The following is a 12,979-nucleotide window of genomic DNA, read 5'->3' on the forward strand; positions in this document are numbered from 1 at the left end:
AATTGAAACTATTGGCTAGATGTGTTTATGGGCTTCTATTATTCCCCATTCTCTCTGCCTCTTCTTCCAAGAGATAATTATGAGCAGATGCTCTAATCCAATACGTAAAATACAAAGACGCTTTCTGACCAAATACAGAATTGATGGCCACAACCTAGAAATAAAAATGAAGAGAAACAAGCTATGCTGGAAACCTAAGATGGGTCAAGTTCATCAAGATGGCAGGGGGGATGTTAAAATGGGAAGTCAAACAACTTTCTCTGGGTAGAAATAACATGGCCTCTTTTTCTTTTCGTTTTCTTTTTTTTTTTTCGGAAACATAGTCTCACTCTGTTGCCCAGGCTGGAGTGCAGCGGCGAGATCGCCACTCACAGCAACTTCCGCATCCCGGGTTCAAGCAATTCTCCTGCCTCAGCCTCCCCAGTAGCTGGGACTATAGGTGCGCGCCACCACACCTGGCTAAATTTTTGTATTTTTAGTAGAGACGTGGTTTCGCCATGCTGGCCAGGCTGGCTTGAACTCTTCCGTCCACCTGGGCCTCCCAAAGTGCTGGGATTACAGGCATGAGCCACTGCGCCCGGCCAACATGGACTTTTTCTGAATATTGAAGATCACAGCGGCATTCTGGACCAAATACTAAACAGGAAAAAGGATATCAAACTAACAGAAGGGAAAAAATGCTTAGCAAAAAAGAAACAAACAAACAAACAAAAAACAGAAATGTTTATCTTTAACACTGTAGGAAACTGGGGAGATGTAGGAAAATTTTATGAAGTTCTGTGATGGTTTAACTGGCGAAAAAGCCTCACCCCACCATGACAAGAGGGCTCCTTGGGTGGCATTTATGCTGAGACAGGAGGAGAAGGCAGCTGGCGATATTTCCTTTTCTCTCACTGGGACTCTGGCAAGCCTTTCTCTAAGAGAAGCAAAGCCATGTGAATAATACATCACAAAATGCACTCCTGATCTAAGGCAAGTCAGAATGCCTGTAAGTTAAGGATGTGGGTCAAAGTGAGAGTTGTCTGTAAAAGCAGTTCGTTTCATCTTTATAGATACATGTTTACTGACGTAAGTCCTATTCTCTGTGGCACACTTAGCTGATCCAGCCTCCTTTGCTGACAAAGCTCAGGAAGGTGTAGATAGGAATAGCCAGCTCTGCTCCATGACTTCAGACACTGGGGACTCCAGGACTTTTAGAGGCTACTCTAACAACGGTTGTTAACTTTATTACCTTAGTAATAAAGTCACCTGAACTCAAGCCACGCAGAGGACAAGTTAGAAAAAGCAAAATATGTGAAGATGAGAATACAAGAACCATGCATATGAAGAAATGAAGCAAAACTCTCACAGAATCATTCTTACATAGAGACGTATAGCAGAAGCAAAGGAATGGAGGGCATTTTTATTCCGTGCAAATGAAGGTTAACTTAACACTGACAAAGGGGCCTGCTATACTTAAAAAATAAGTGGATTTAAAAAAAAAAAAAAATGCCCATAACAAAAGTGTGGCATCTGGGGCTGGCTACTTGCTTCACAACCTGAATGGAACCAAAAAGAGATACAAAGAGATTTAATCTTAAGGTAGTCCAAATCATTCAATTACCTAACTCAAGGAGAGTATAATTATCCTCTTTCACTGGAGTATCATGCGGCCAGAAGGGCTGTGTTAGATGAGTCAAGAGGGCAACTTTATGATAGGAAAGGGAGAAAGTAAGGCAGGAATTAACTATGCCCTTATGCCCATGAGCAGGCAAAAGCAAGAATGGGTCCTGCTGGTAAGGAAGGGAGGGTGGGCAGTGGCCCGGGCATTGTGGCTGGGTGTGAGTCACATCTGGCGGAGGTAGAAATGAGATCATCAAACAACATGGATGGGAGGTTTTGGATTTTAAAACAGCAAAGAGATTAGAAATGTTAAAGAGTTAAAATTAACAAAAAAACTAATGTGGATCAAGACATGAAACCCAGCAGAGGCAGATTTTTCAGAATCGGGTAGAGGAGGCCGAGAACTGGAATTATCCCACAGGGTATTCCGCAGGCCTGGTTTCTGAATCCCAGCAGAAGAAATATATGATGTTAAGAGAATGTAGGGCTTGCAGGAGAGCAAAGAAGAGTCTCGGCAATCTTAACAAAGGGTAGGAGCGTGCAACTTTTAAAAATAGTAATCCTAAGACTAAAATATCTGTGTTTGAATCCTGACTCTGTCATTGATTGGCTGGGTTGTGTGCATGTGTGCGTGTGTGTGCGTGCAAATCTCCCAGCCCCTCTGGATTCGAAAGTCTTCCATAAAATCCATAATATGTGATCTAAAAAGTGGTTTCAAGCTTTAAAATTCTAAGAAGTTAAAAAAACTGGAAAAGGAGAATACAGAAGACCTCTTAAGTAAATGAAAGGCATACGACAATATTGTTTTGCTCTAAAGGATAGGAAGGACCACTTAGAGACAGAAACTTCAGCCCAGCTGTTAGACGTAACCACAGCCACTCAAACCCCACCTACCCTGTGCCTAAACTCACAACTGAGAAGGGCACGGCCTGGTCTCAGGACATTCCATCCCTTGGATTATTTGACGAAGATGACGTCTCCGTCTCCTACAATCCTAACAGGGTACAATTTTCTAAAAGCAGAGAAAATCCTCCCCAAGAAAATAAACACTCCCAAACAACTGTCCCATTCTGTTACCTATTTGGATTACATAATTATTATGAAGTCAAGACTTTCTTACCGACACACCAAAAAAGACCTCTCATCTCATAAGCTGCACTGCCTTTTTCTCCACTATCCAAAGTTCCGAAAAATCTCCAAGTCCTTAAAAAGCAATCACCACTGCTCACTGTAATGGTCATGAAAAACTGCACTGCCTCATCTCTGCCCAGAACAGAAACTGAGGTCAAAATATTTTCAGAGTTTGGGGATATATAAATCCTGTATACCATATTCTTCAACAACAACAATAATAAATGTCCTCATAAAAGCCCTAAATTGCCATGCATTGGGAGAAAACACTGGATATTTTTCCAGGCTTTGCTGAGGATAATTCAGACAAGTGTACTTTTTGTTCCACCATGTATAAAATGGGGCAACCAATAATTGGTAACTGGCATTGATCAGCCACTGAGTGAAATAGGAAGTCCCCTCCCCACCTACCTGCACAGCAGTCATTATGAGCTCCCCTTTCAGGCGTGTTCGAGGGGAAAAAAATCCACTGGGCCAGGCTGACTAGATTCCCACAGAGCACAGTGCTAATTAAGGTATCTATACTTTTCCAGTTGATCTGGTTGAAGCAGCAGTAGAAACACCAAGGGTTCCTTTTCAGCCTGCTCTAACTTGTTTGTCTGGATCAATGTAGACATTTTCGGCAGCAATTTGCTCTTCCCAATTCCTCTCCCGGAAAAAAAAAAAAAAAAAAAAAGAGCTAGGATATTTCTAGAAGGCCTCTTGACTCACCAATCGGGAGGGGAACCTCCTATCATCATTGTACTTTGCTCATTTTGTTCTTGGGAAAATTAAATGAGATAATACAAGTGCTGAGTAAGAACCTGGTTCACAATCAACTCAGTCAATAAATGATGTCAGTCATCGTAAAAAATAAAAATAAAAAAAATAATTGCCTCCTGATGTTTATCAACTTACTTGCAATACGGAAGATTAAAATATAAGGCAATAGGTTTCACGGCACACTCCAGAGATGTTTGTGCTGTCCTCCAGCCTTCTCATAATTAGTCACTTGTAAGCAGTAACTCAGAACTTTTTCCAATTTCACGGGTACGCATGCCCTACAACTGCCTCCCCGCTCCCAGTAACTGAGAAATACAGTGTTCGAAACAGTGACAACAGAAATGCAAAAGACCTTTAAAGAAATTCCACAAAGCCCCTTGGCACTGATCATATAGAAGTTGTGCCAGAAAAATCAAACATCCATCACTAAACAGATGTTGTCAGTGGGATAAAAAGGGTGAATGAAGCACAGATTCTGAGCATCCTAATGAAACGGCTATGGCCCCATCATAGATCCGACCCTAAATGTCTAGCTTGTCTTGAAGTTTTAGGCCACAAATAAACTCTTCCTAAGGTACACCTAGTATTTGGCTCTGCTGTTTGGATATACATAGTATGTTTCCTGCCAGGCACAAAACCATTTTCAACTTCTTCATGAAAATAAGGTAAGATATGCAGTAAGCAGGTTTTATTATAATTTAGAACTGAATTTTCTCATTCACACAGGGTCCACCTTTATGGTGACACACCACAGTATTGTAGCTATGCAGGAAAATTTTAAAGGCCATAAAATGAATAATGTCTGGACTCTAGAAAAGATGGTACATTTATAACAGTTATGTAGACTAACATAGCAAAAAATAAGTGGCCATAAAACTTTGTATTTTTCTTTAGTATTATGCCTACTCAACTTGTAAAAGACTGGCCATGTCATAATGTTTGTAGCTTCTAAACCATGTTTTTGGAAACACAGAGGACATCAGTGTTATGCCTATTCAAATTGTAAAAGACCAGGCCACTTGGCAATTCCTGTAGTTTCTAAACCATGCTTTCTAAATTGCAAAGGGGGCAGGTACAGCCCATAACTTTACAGAAGGGCAAGTAATGTTCTACCTCTTGTTGAATATTTGGCTTATTTCACTTGACATAAGTTTTTATGGCAATCCTCTATTACCATGAAAGTGTACATTCTCTAGAACTCAATAAGTGCAACTTGTAGAAATCAGGTTTTTTTTTATTTAATACATTCTAATCAAATAGTAACAGCAGTAAATAAACACTTTGAAAAACAGGCAGGTATCCCCCTGTATCTGGAAGAAAATTAAGTCAAAGTATTCTACACAGTAGAAGGGAGACAACGGTTTATGTCCATGGTTAGACAATTCAAGGACAACTTGGACATTTCTAAAGCCATTTCCAAAAAATCAATGGCAACAGGTTGGGACACAGCTATTTTAAAGGGTAAAATGTCTATACCTACATTGGTTTTTATTAACACGGATTGAGTTGCACCTGTATAGCATGACATTCTTGTCTTTAGCCTTAAAGGAAAAGAGAAAGTCTTTTCCATTTGCACCAGTTTGAAATATTTCTGAAATAAGGCTCCCTTAAAATGGATTACTACAGTACTCATTCACATGAGAGTTCATACATGTAGTAAAAAGACAAATACAGGACTTCATGGTCACTTTTTTTTGGTTGATTTGGTTAATTGCATAAAATGGGAAACTCACACACATAATCTGTTTAACAAAACTCCTAGGTACATCAGAATGCAAAATATAAAATGCCCAAAAGAGACTCTGATCAGCAGGCATATCAAATTGCAGTGAGGCCTGTGTCAGCTTGGTTCCTCCCACTTCTTCAGTATTCCTATGAGGAGTTCTTTCTCTCCTACTGGAGCCTGGACCTTTGACATAATGGAAAGGAACCTAAGAAGGCAAGCCATTCTGATAAAACGTGCCTTCAGCCTTTACATGCGACATTTTATTTTTAATCTAAAAGGATCAACTGGTCTTGGTCAGCCTTAAGAAGGGAAGCATCACTCAGGTAAAAGTATGAGGAGGAACTTTAAACACCTAGCAACCTCTTCAAGCATTTAAATTAGATTAGCTTCAGCTGTTCTTAGAAAGTATTCCGTATAGTTATCCAGAGCACTCAAGTTTTGGTTCTCTTTTACATAGCTGCATTCGGAGATACTCTATGTGAGACATGTTTAAAAAAAGAGAAACATTTATACCTGGAATTTATATTCTTCCAAGTAATCTTTTAGTCTTGTTGGTAAAGGCAGTCCCCAGATGGCACCAGTACATTTGTTAATGGTGAGCCTACAGAGATGCTGCAGAGATGGTGCTGACATGTAGAGCGGGTTGGTCAGATAAAGGTGAACGGTGCCGTTCCGGGGGGCTTCTGGACCTGTCCGCTTATCCTTGCACATCTGAACATAGTAGTCGATCAGATGAACCACACTGTCAAATTGTTTCAGCTTGGATTTGACACATATGATAGAGTCCAATCTGAATTTTCCATCTTGGTATTCGATTCGAAGATTAGTTGGTCCAGCTGACGTTTTAACAGATATTGTTAGTAGGTAGTCTGAATGCGAGCTATCTCTAATCAAGAAAGTTCCTTCTGGTGCCTCTTTTAATTTCTCTTTGGCTTCATTAACAGTCATACTTCCCCAGTACCATCCTGGGGTTTTTGTTCAAAAAGAAAAAGAAAAGAGGGTAAAACAGTTATTATAAGAATTTTTAGAACAGAGCAAGTAATTGGCAATAATTTTTTTAGCTCTTATAAAAAGGTGGTGTGTGAGTGAAAGTTTACCAGGGGCCACCACAAATACTTTCAGTAGGAATTTAATAAAAATTTGGGTACATTTTATGAACACAAACAGTGAGCCAGTTTTCTTTCTTTTTTAAAAAATTAACTTTCTGAAGCTCTTAAGATTTTCTTCTAATGAACCCAAAGAACATTTTCAGCATGACACACTGGCTGATGAAGCATGACACTTTGAACATTATTTAAGTAAAATAAAGATTTAAGTAAATTAGAAAAAAATCAGAAGTTAGAAATAAAAGCCATGCCCTTTAAAAAGTGGAAAACCCTACTCCTGTAATTGAACTACAGTAAAAACAGAAGCAACTGTTTTGGATGGTTGGTGTCCCCCCAACCACAAAAAAAAAAAAAAAAAAAAAAAAAAAAAAGGCTGCAAAGCCTGCTAATGAACAGCTTTCTATGTAGAAAGCACTGCTATGTACCGGTTGTAAAAGCACAGCTCTAGTACAATAGCTTCTGTTCGCTGCTTTATGACTACCTTACTAGTCACTAAGAAATGGGAAGTCCCCAGTGATAATTACTATTTCAGGTTTACAATCTTCCCTAAACTCTTTTGAACTTTGCCCTAATCCAAATCCAATCACAACCATCGGCCTCCCCTGCATTCTCGATTTCATCTGCCTGCACCATCTCCCCGGCCCACCCTGCTTTCTAAGGAGGCTCAAAGACCGTCCATATTTAAGAAGTCTGAACATTTGTGCTCCCCCCAACCCCACAATTACCAGGATACTTGCATTCTGCCGGTGCTTCCCCTGGAGGGAAAGCCCATGGCCCACACGTAAAGCCCGGAATCGCAAGCGAGAGAATTTTTCCCTCTCCCTCCCCCTGTTGCTACCAAAATTTTTAACTGTGCCACAACTGTAAGCTTTTAGGATACGGACTTGGAAAGCCAGAATGATTTGCCAGATACTTTACTTTTTTTTTTTTTTTTTTTCTTTTTTCAGATGCCTAGAGATAGCGTGCCGCGCAAATTGCCTGACTGTACTTGAAAGCGTCAGTCTCCTGGGCACGCCGACCCTGGAAGCCGCGCTCGGCGGGGGCTTCGCAGCCTACTCTCGACGCCCGGGCAGCCGCCCTCGCGGCAGTGTCAGTCCCTGAACTTGGCCGCCAGGATCCTGGGCTGCGGCCGCAGCTCCGCCCGGGAGCCAGATGCTGCTGGGCCTGCGGGGCCCGCGGCACCCACTTGCTGACTGCACCCCGCGCAAAGGGAGGCGCCCGACGCTTTCCCCGGCTGGGGTTCGAGCCGGAACGCCCAACTCTGAGCAGCTGCGTAAAACAGTAAAGCTTCCATCGTGCTAAGAAGCTACTTCCAAGAAGCCCTTCCCGCGCTCTGCCAGGCCTGAGTCTCTGGAGAACCACTTTCCTTACGCATTCCCCAGGACCCAGGACCCTGCGAGCGTGCTCTCCGCGGTCCCTTGGAAGCAAGGGACGTATTTCCAGCTTATTCTTTGCTTCCCACCTCGGCCCCTCTTCCTAGCTGCGTCTTTGGGGAGGCGCCCCCTCCCGCACGCGTCGCGGCCGGTCGGCTCCCTACCTGTCTGACCCAGCTCCCGCAGGGCCTTCGCCAGACGCGCCGCCTCCGGGGATGGCTCCTCCGCCGACCCCGCGGTCCCCCACTGGCTCCGCGTCCCTTCTCCGCCATTCCCGGAGGGCTCGAGGCACCGCAGGGTCATGGGAGAAAGGTCACCGCGGCAAAGACAGGTGGCCGCCCGAGCTGGGGTCAGAGAAGGGCTCGTGTCCTTCCTTGAAGTCAGTGCGAATCCCAAAACGAGTCCCTGCGGGGTGTCCGAAATGGTGGCAGAGAGGGAAGGGATGGGGCTTTTTCTCCCCACGTACTGGAGGGCGGATGACAAAGTCCCTCGCAGACGCGGTCACCCACTGATCGCCTACAAAGAGAAAGCGGGAGGTTGGGTCAGTCCAAACTGGACCCCTGCGGCTGGGGTGGGGGTGGGGAAATGGACGTGGAAAATCCCAGGGACTCCTCCGCCTCTACGTTCCAGCACCATTTAACCCCAAGCTTCCAGTTAGCGCCCTGGCCCAGCTCTAGAGAAAGAATAAAGAGAGCAGAGATCCAAGACACAAAGTTGGCTGAAGAGGTAGGGGGCGGAGGTCAGGATGAGGGTGAACAGGGTGTCTTCCCGCCCAGGGTCACTAGCTGAAATCAAAGACTGGCGACCTCGGAAGAGCAAATAGTCACCTGCAGATCCAGTGGGAATAGGCCCTTATCAAGGACAAGTATAAAAAATTAAAAAGGAAAGAACAGGAGAGATTCCCCAAATTGGCATTCCGGTCTCACACCTGGCGCAGCCCGAGGGCCTCCAGGAAGAAGCACCCACACAAACTTGGTTCTCCACCCTAAAGCGCTGCGGGGCCCTGAGGCACCAAACCCGGGTGCGGAGGTGCGGGAGCTGCCGCATCCCCACCCGGGAGGTTCCTCGCTCCCCTCCCCCCGCTTCCCGGTGCCCGCTCTGGAGGGGTTGGGGGCGCCGCGGCGGTCGCTCCCGGACCAGGATGGCTGCGGTAGCTCTCGCCGCCGCGGGCGCTGTCGAGGAATCGGCCCCAGCGCGCAGCCCTCGCGGGGCTCCGAGCCGAGGCCGGGGCCGAGCGGGCGGTCGCGAGCGCTGCGGGAAGTGCAAACCTCCAACGCCGCGCTCTTACCTCGACCTCGGCTGCCGCCGCCTCCGCACCAGGCAGCCTCCTCAGCGGACATGGGGCGGGGGGGGGGGGGGGGGGCGGGAGGGGCCCAGGAGAGGAGGGGCGTCTGCCCTTGTTTCCCCCGTTTACGTTTAATTTGGGAACGAGATGCCCGGGGATGCGACCAGCCCAGCGCTCGGAGGCGGCGGCCGGAGTTCCGTGCGCAGAGGGCACACAAAAGCCTCGAGGATCATTGCCTCGACCCCCTCCCCCACCGCGCGGCGACGCCCCCTCCGGGCTGGGACACCCCACCCTCGGACTGCTGCCGGGTTTCCCTCCGGCTGCGACCCTGGAGGTGGGGAAGGAGAGAGGGAGGGAGGAAGGAGCGAGGGCAGGAGGCAGGCCGGTGGGGAGGAGCGGGAGATCAGGTTATTAGGAGGATTATTAATTTGAATGGCAGTTTAGGTTAAATAAAAAAAAGAAACTCCAGACACTTCCCGACGCCGAGAAGGGACCGGAGAAAGCAGGCAGCAACGCCAGGCCGCGGGGCAGAGCCGCGGCTCGGACTCTCTCTTCGCCGGTGCTCCGAGCGGCGGAAGCCCAGGCCGTCCGCCGCTCCCCGGCGCACGCGGCCGCGCCTCGCCGCCCTCCCCTGCAACTCTCCTTGGGGCGGAGCCTTCGGGCTTCTCCCTGCTACCGGTACCTGCCGCGGGCGCCCGAGCTGCGGGCACGGGGGATCCTGAGGCTGTGCGCCCGGGGCCCCGGCGCGCACTGTCCGCGGGCCACGCGGTGAGGGCGGCTGCGGGCGAGAGTGCTCATGCTTCAGGGGAAACCCAAGGCCCGCCAGCCGCGGCGGCGGCGGCGACGAGACTTGGCAAGAGTTAAACGTCGGTCCCAGGAGCAGGGAGTGCGCGCGACTTTCCAGCCCGACGCGCCTCCCTTGCTCCCCGCCTCCCTCCCAGTAAGCGCTCAGCTCGCGCCCCGCCCGGCTGCTGCGGAGGCCGCTTTCCAGGAACTTTCCAGGAATCGGCCTCACGTGACCGCGGGCCCCGCTACCGCTTTAAAGAGGCTCGGTCGCAATACACAGGCTTCAGAGAAGACCGGGTGAGAGCGCTCGAGTGCAAGGCGGACGGTGTGCACGCTGGGGTCGGCCTGCTTCTGGCCCCACACCCTGGGGTGCTCGGGCGCAAGCTGGAGATGTCCCCCGCCACCGGCCACAGCTAACCCCGTTTCAGCTGCCGGAGCCTGCCCCCTACCCGGGCCAGCTGAGCGCCCGGGTTCAGGGAAGGATGGCGGTCCTCGGCCCTGGGCCCGCCACGGGGGTGGGTTCCTGTAAACATCCCGGCGGCGCCCCCTCGACGCGACCCTCCTGGCCGCACATTTGCGGGGGGTAGGGGTGCAGGAGCGACTGTGGGTCCTCGGAAACGGGCCTCTCCGGCTCTAAGACACATTGATGGCGTGGGGACGCCGTGCTCGGCCCGGTGCCCACGGCCGGGGACCGGAGGCGGTCCCCTTGATCAGGTCCTGGAAGGCAGCGGGCGGGAGAGCAGCGCCTCCTTAAGCGGTGCCGGCCGTCCTTAGTCCCCTCCCCCTGGCGCTCCGGCTCCTTGTCACCAGCATCCACCCGACTCCTCCCTTCCTCCTCCCCTCTGCTCCAACGTCTCCGGCAGACCTGGCGGCCAGCCCCGCTCACCTGCGCCGGCTGCTAAGGGGGCGGCCTTACCTGCGCGCCCGGAAGGGGCTGGGTGACTGGCCTCGGTTCCCGCAGTCCGGCAGTCCGGAGAGTGCCTCTGCCATTCCCGGCAGGGCTGACGCCCCCGGGCCGGGAATTCGGAAGGATCCCGGCGCCTCTACCTTACCTGGGATTCTCACCTCCAACCCCGTTGGAAGCCACCCCGCCTTAGTGGAAACTCATCTCCTTGTCTGCTCACCCGCCCCAGAAATATGACCTACTTGAAATGTGACCTACTTTTTAAAAGAAACCCTTAACAATCACGGGAAAACCGGATCCAAAATTTCGATAAGCATTTTTCTTTGAAATACTATTCTATTGCATCACTGCTCAAAAGCTTGAAAGGTCAATGGCCACTTTTAGTTGAGGCCGTGGCTATGGGAAGTTGGGCGAGGAAGGGGGAGGGGTGGGAGGGAGGCGCGTCTTGCAAACCTTGCCTGGTGCCCCCCCTGCCGGCTCTGGGAGGAAACGTGAACCAGCTGCCAACCTTGGGGTCTGGAGCCGGGGACCAATGGTTTTCTCAATAATTTTCCTGCTTTTGAGTACATAACTCTATGCAGATGATAAGCAGATGAGTCGGGGAGGGGGGCATTTCCGAGCTAGCACAGAGCTTTGTTAACGCTGGAGCCTTGTGCCCGTAATCATGTTTCGTTTTTTAGAAAGAGCCTTTTATAGTGTGGGCGGAGCTAAATGAACCCTAGTTAAAATCCTCTACAAAGTAGTTGAATCATTTTGCACAAGGCACTTACCCTCTTTGGACCTCTGGCCCTTTTTGTAACATGAAGGGCTAGATTCGGGTTCTGGGTGAAGGAGCGGGATAAAGGAACAAATCAGATTCCATGTGAAGCCTGTGTACAGTCTGAGGCCCCAAGCCTTTAAGAACCACTATGTCTACTAGGGTTAACTGCCCTCTAAATTATCCTAATATGGCTTCTTCTTCCTTAATGGAAAATCCTAGAGGAAGGGTATACCCACACTTTAGCTTAAATAAAAAGGTATTTATTCCTAAAATTGGCGGGGGCAGGGGAGGGAACGTGACCAAGTCGCCCAGGCTGGAGTGCAGGGGCTCGATCTCAGCTCACCACAACCTCCGCCTCCCGGGTTCAAGCAATTCTCCTGCCCCAGCTTCCCGAGAAGCTGGGATTACAGTCGCCTGCCACCACGCCCAGCTAGTTTTTGTTTGTTTGTTTGTTTGTTTGTTTTTATTATACTTTAAGTTCTAGGGTACATGTGCATAACGTGCAGGTTTGTTAGGTATGTATACTTGTGCCATGTTGGTGTGCTGCACCCATCAACTCGCCAGTACCCATCAACTCGTCATTTACATCAGGTATAACTCCCAATGCAATCCCTCCCCCCTCCCCCTCCCCATGATAGGCCCCGGTGTGTGATGTTCCCCTTCCCGAGTCCAAGTGATCTCATTGTTAAGTTCCCACCTATGAGTGAGAACATGTGGTGTTTGGTTTTCTGTTCTTGCGATAGTTTGCTGAGAATGATGGTTTCCAGCTGCATCCATGTCCCTACAAAGGACACAAACTCATCCTTTTTTATGGCTGCATAGTATTCCATGATGTATATGTGCCACATTTTCTTAATCCAGTCTGTCACTGATGGACATTTGGGTTGATTCTAAGTCTTTGCTATTGTGAATAGTGCCACAATAAACATACGTGTGCATGTGTCTTTATAGCAGCATGATTTATAATCCTTTGGGTATATACACAGTAATGGGATGGCTGGGTCATATGGTACTTCTAGTTCTAGATCCTTGAGGAATCGCCATACTGTTTTCTATAATGGTTGAACTAATTTACGATCCCACCATGCCCGGCTAATTTTTGTATTTTTAGTAGAGACAGGGTTTCACCATGTTGGCCAGGCTGGTCTCGAACTCCTGACCTCAAGTGATCCACCCGCCTGGGCCTCCCAAAGTGCTGGGATTACAGGCGTGAGCCACTGCTCCCGGCCAGGATTCTTTTAATCAAGAGGCCAAGCGGGAGGATCGGTTGAACCCAGGAGTTCGAGACCAGCCTGACCAAAGGGCGAAACCCCATCTCTACTAAAAATACAAAAACTAACAGGCCTCTCAAGGTGCCAGGTTTACAGGCGTGAGCCACCGCTCCTGGCCCTAACATTTTTATAACGTAAATTTAATATCTACTTGGTTGTCGGTTGAAATGAATCTTCCAGCAACTCCTTTTTATGTGCTTTCCTGTTGCCTTGGCAGATGCTGTTCCCTCTTCCTAGAATGCTCCAACCCCGATGGCTGCATCACACTTGATT

General features: G+C 48.6%; 1 protein-coding gene across 8 annotated transcripts; it reads right to left on the bottom strand.

Annotated features, from left to right (window-relative positions):
• Positions 1 to 4,708: 4,708 nt before the first annotated feature.
• LOC105483704 (suppressor of cytokine signaling 2) lies at positions 4,709 to 10,927 on the bottom strand. 8 transcript variants are annotated; one of them, XM_011744701.2, is made up of 3 exons: positions 10,688 to 10,927; positions 7,865 to 8,216; positions 4,709 to 6,186 (listed from the first exon to the last, which is right to left on the bottom strand). In XM_011744701.2, exons 2-3 carry the CDS (start codon positions 8,001 to 8,003, stop codon positions 5,729 to 5,731), a joined length of 597 nt encoding a protein of 198 aa, XP_011743003.1. In that variant the 5' UTR covers positions 8,004 to 8,216; positions 10,688 to 10,927; the 3' UTR covers positions 4,709 to 5,728. The 8 variants fall into 8 exon arrangements, with proteins under 8 accessions (XP_011743003.1, XP_011743000.1, XP_011743002.1 ...); XM_011744698.2 differs by lacking the exon at positions 10,688 to 10,927 and adding an exon at positions 9,668 to 9,890; XM_011744700.3 differs by lacking the exon at positions 10,688 to 10,927 and adding an exon at positions 9,457 to 9,550.
• Between the last annotated feature and the right edge of the window lie 2,052 nt (positions 10,928 to 12,979).

This window comes from Macaca nemestrina, chromosome 10 (genome assembly GCF_043159975.1).
Source record: "Macaca nemestrina isolate mMacNem1 chromosome 10, mMacNem.hap1, whole genome shotgun sequence".
Taxonomy (NCBI): domain Eukaryota; kingdom Metazoa; phylum Chordata; class Mammalia; order Primates; family Cercopithecidae; genus Macaca; species Macaca nemestrina.

Coding starts and splice junctions, on each gene's coding strand:
- LOC105483704 (XM_011744701.2), bottom strand. CDS start 8,003: ATGACCCTGCGGTGCCTCGAGCCCTCCGGGAATGGCGGAGAAGGGACG. Junction 6,187..7,864: donor GCGGGAGCTGGGTCAGACAG/GTAGGGAGCCGA, acceptor CAAAAACCCCAG/GATGGTACTGGGGAAGTATG.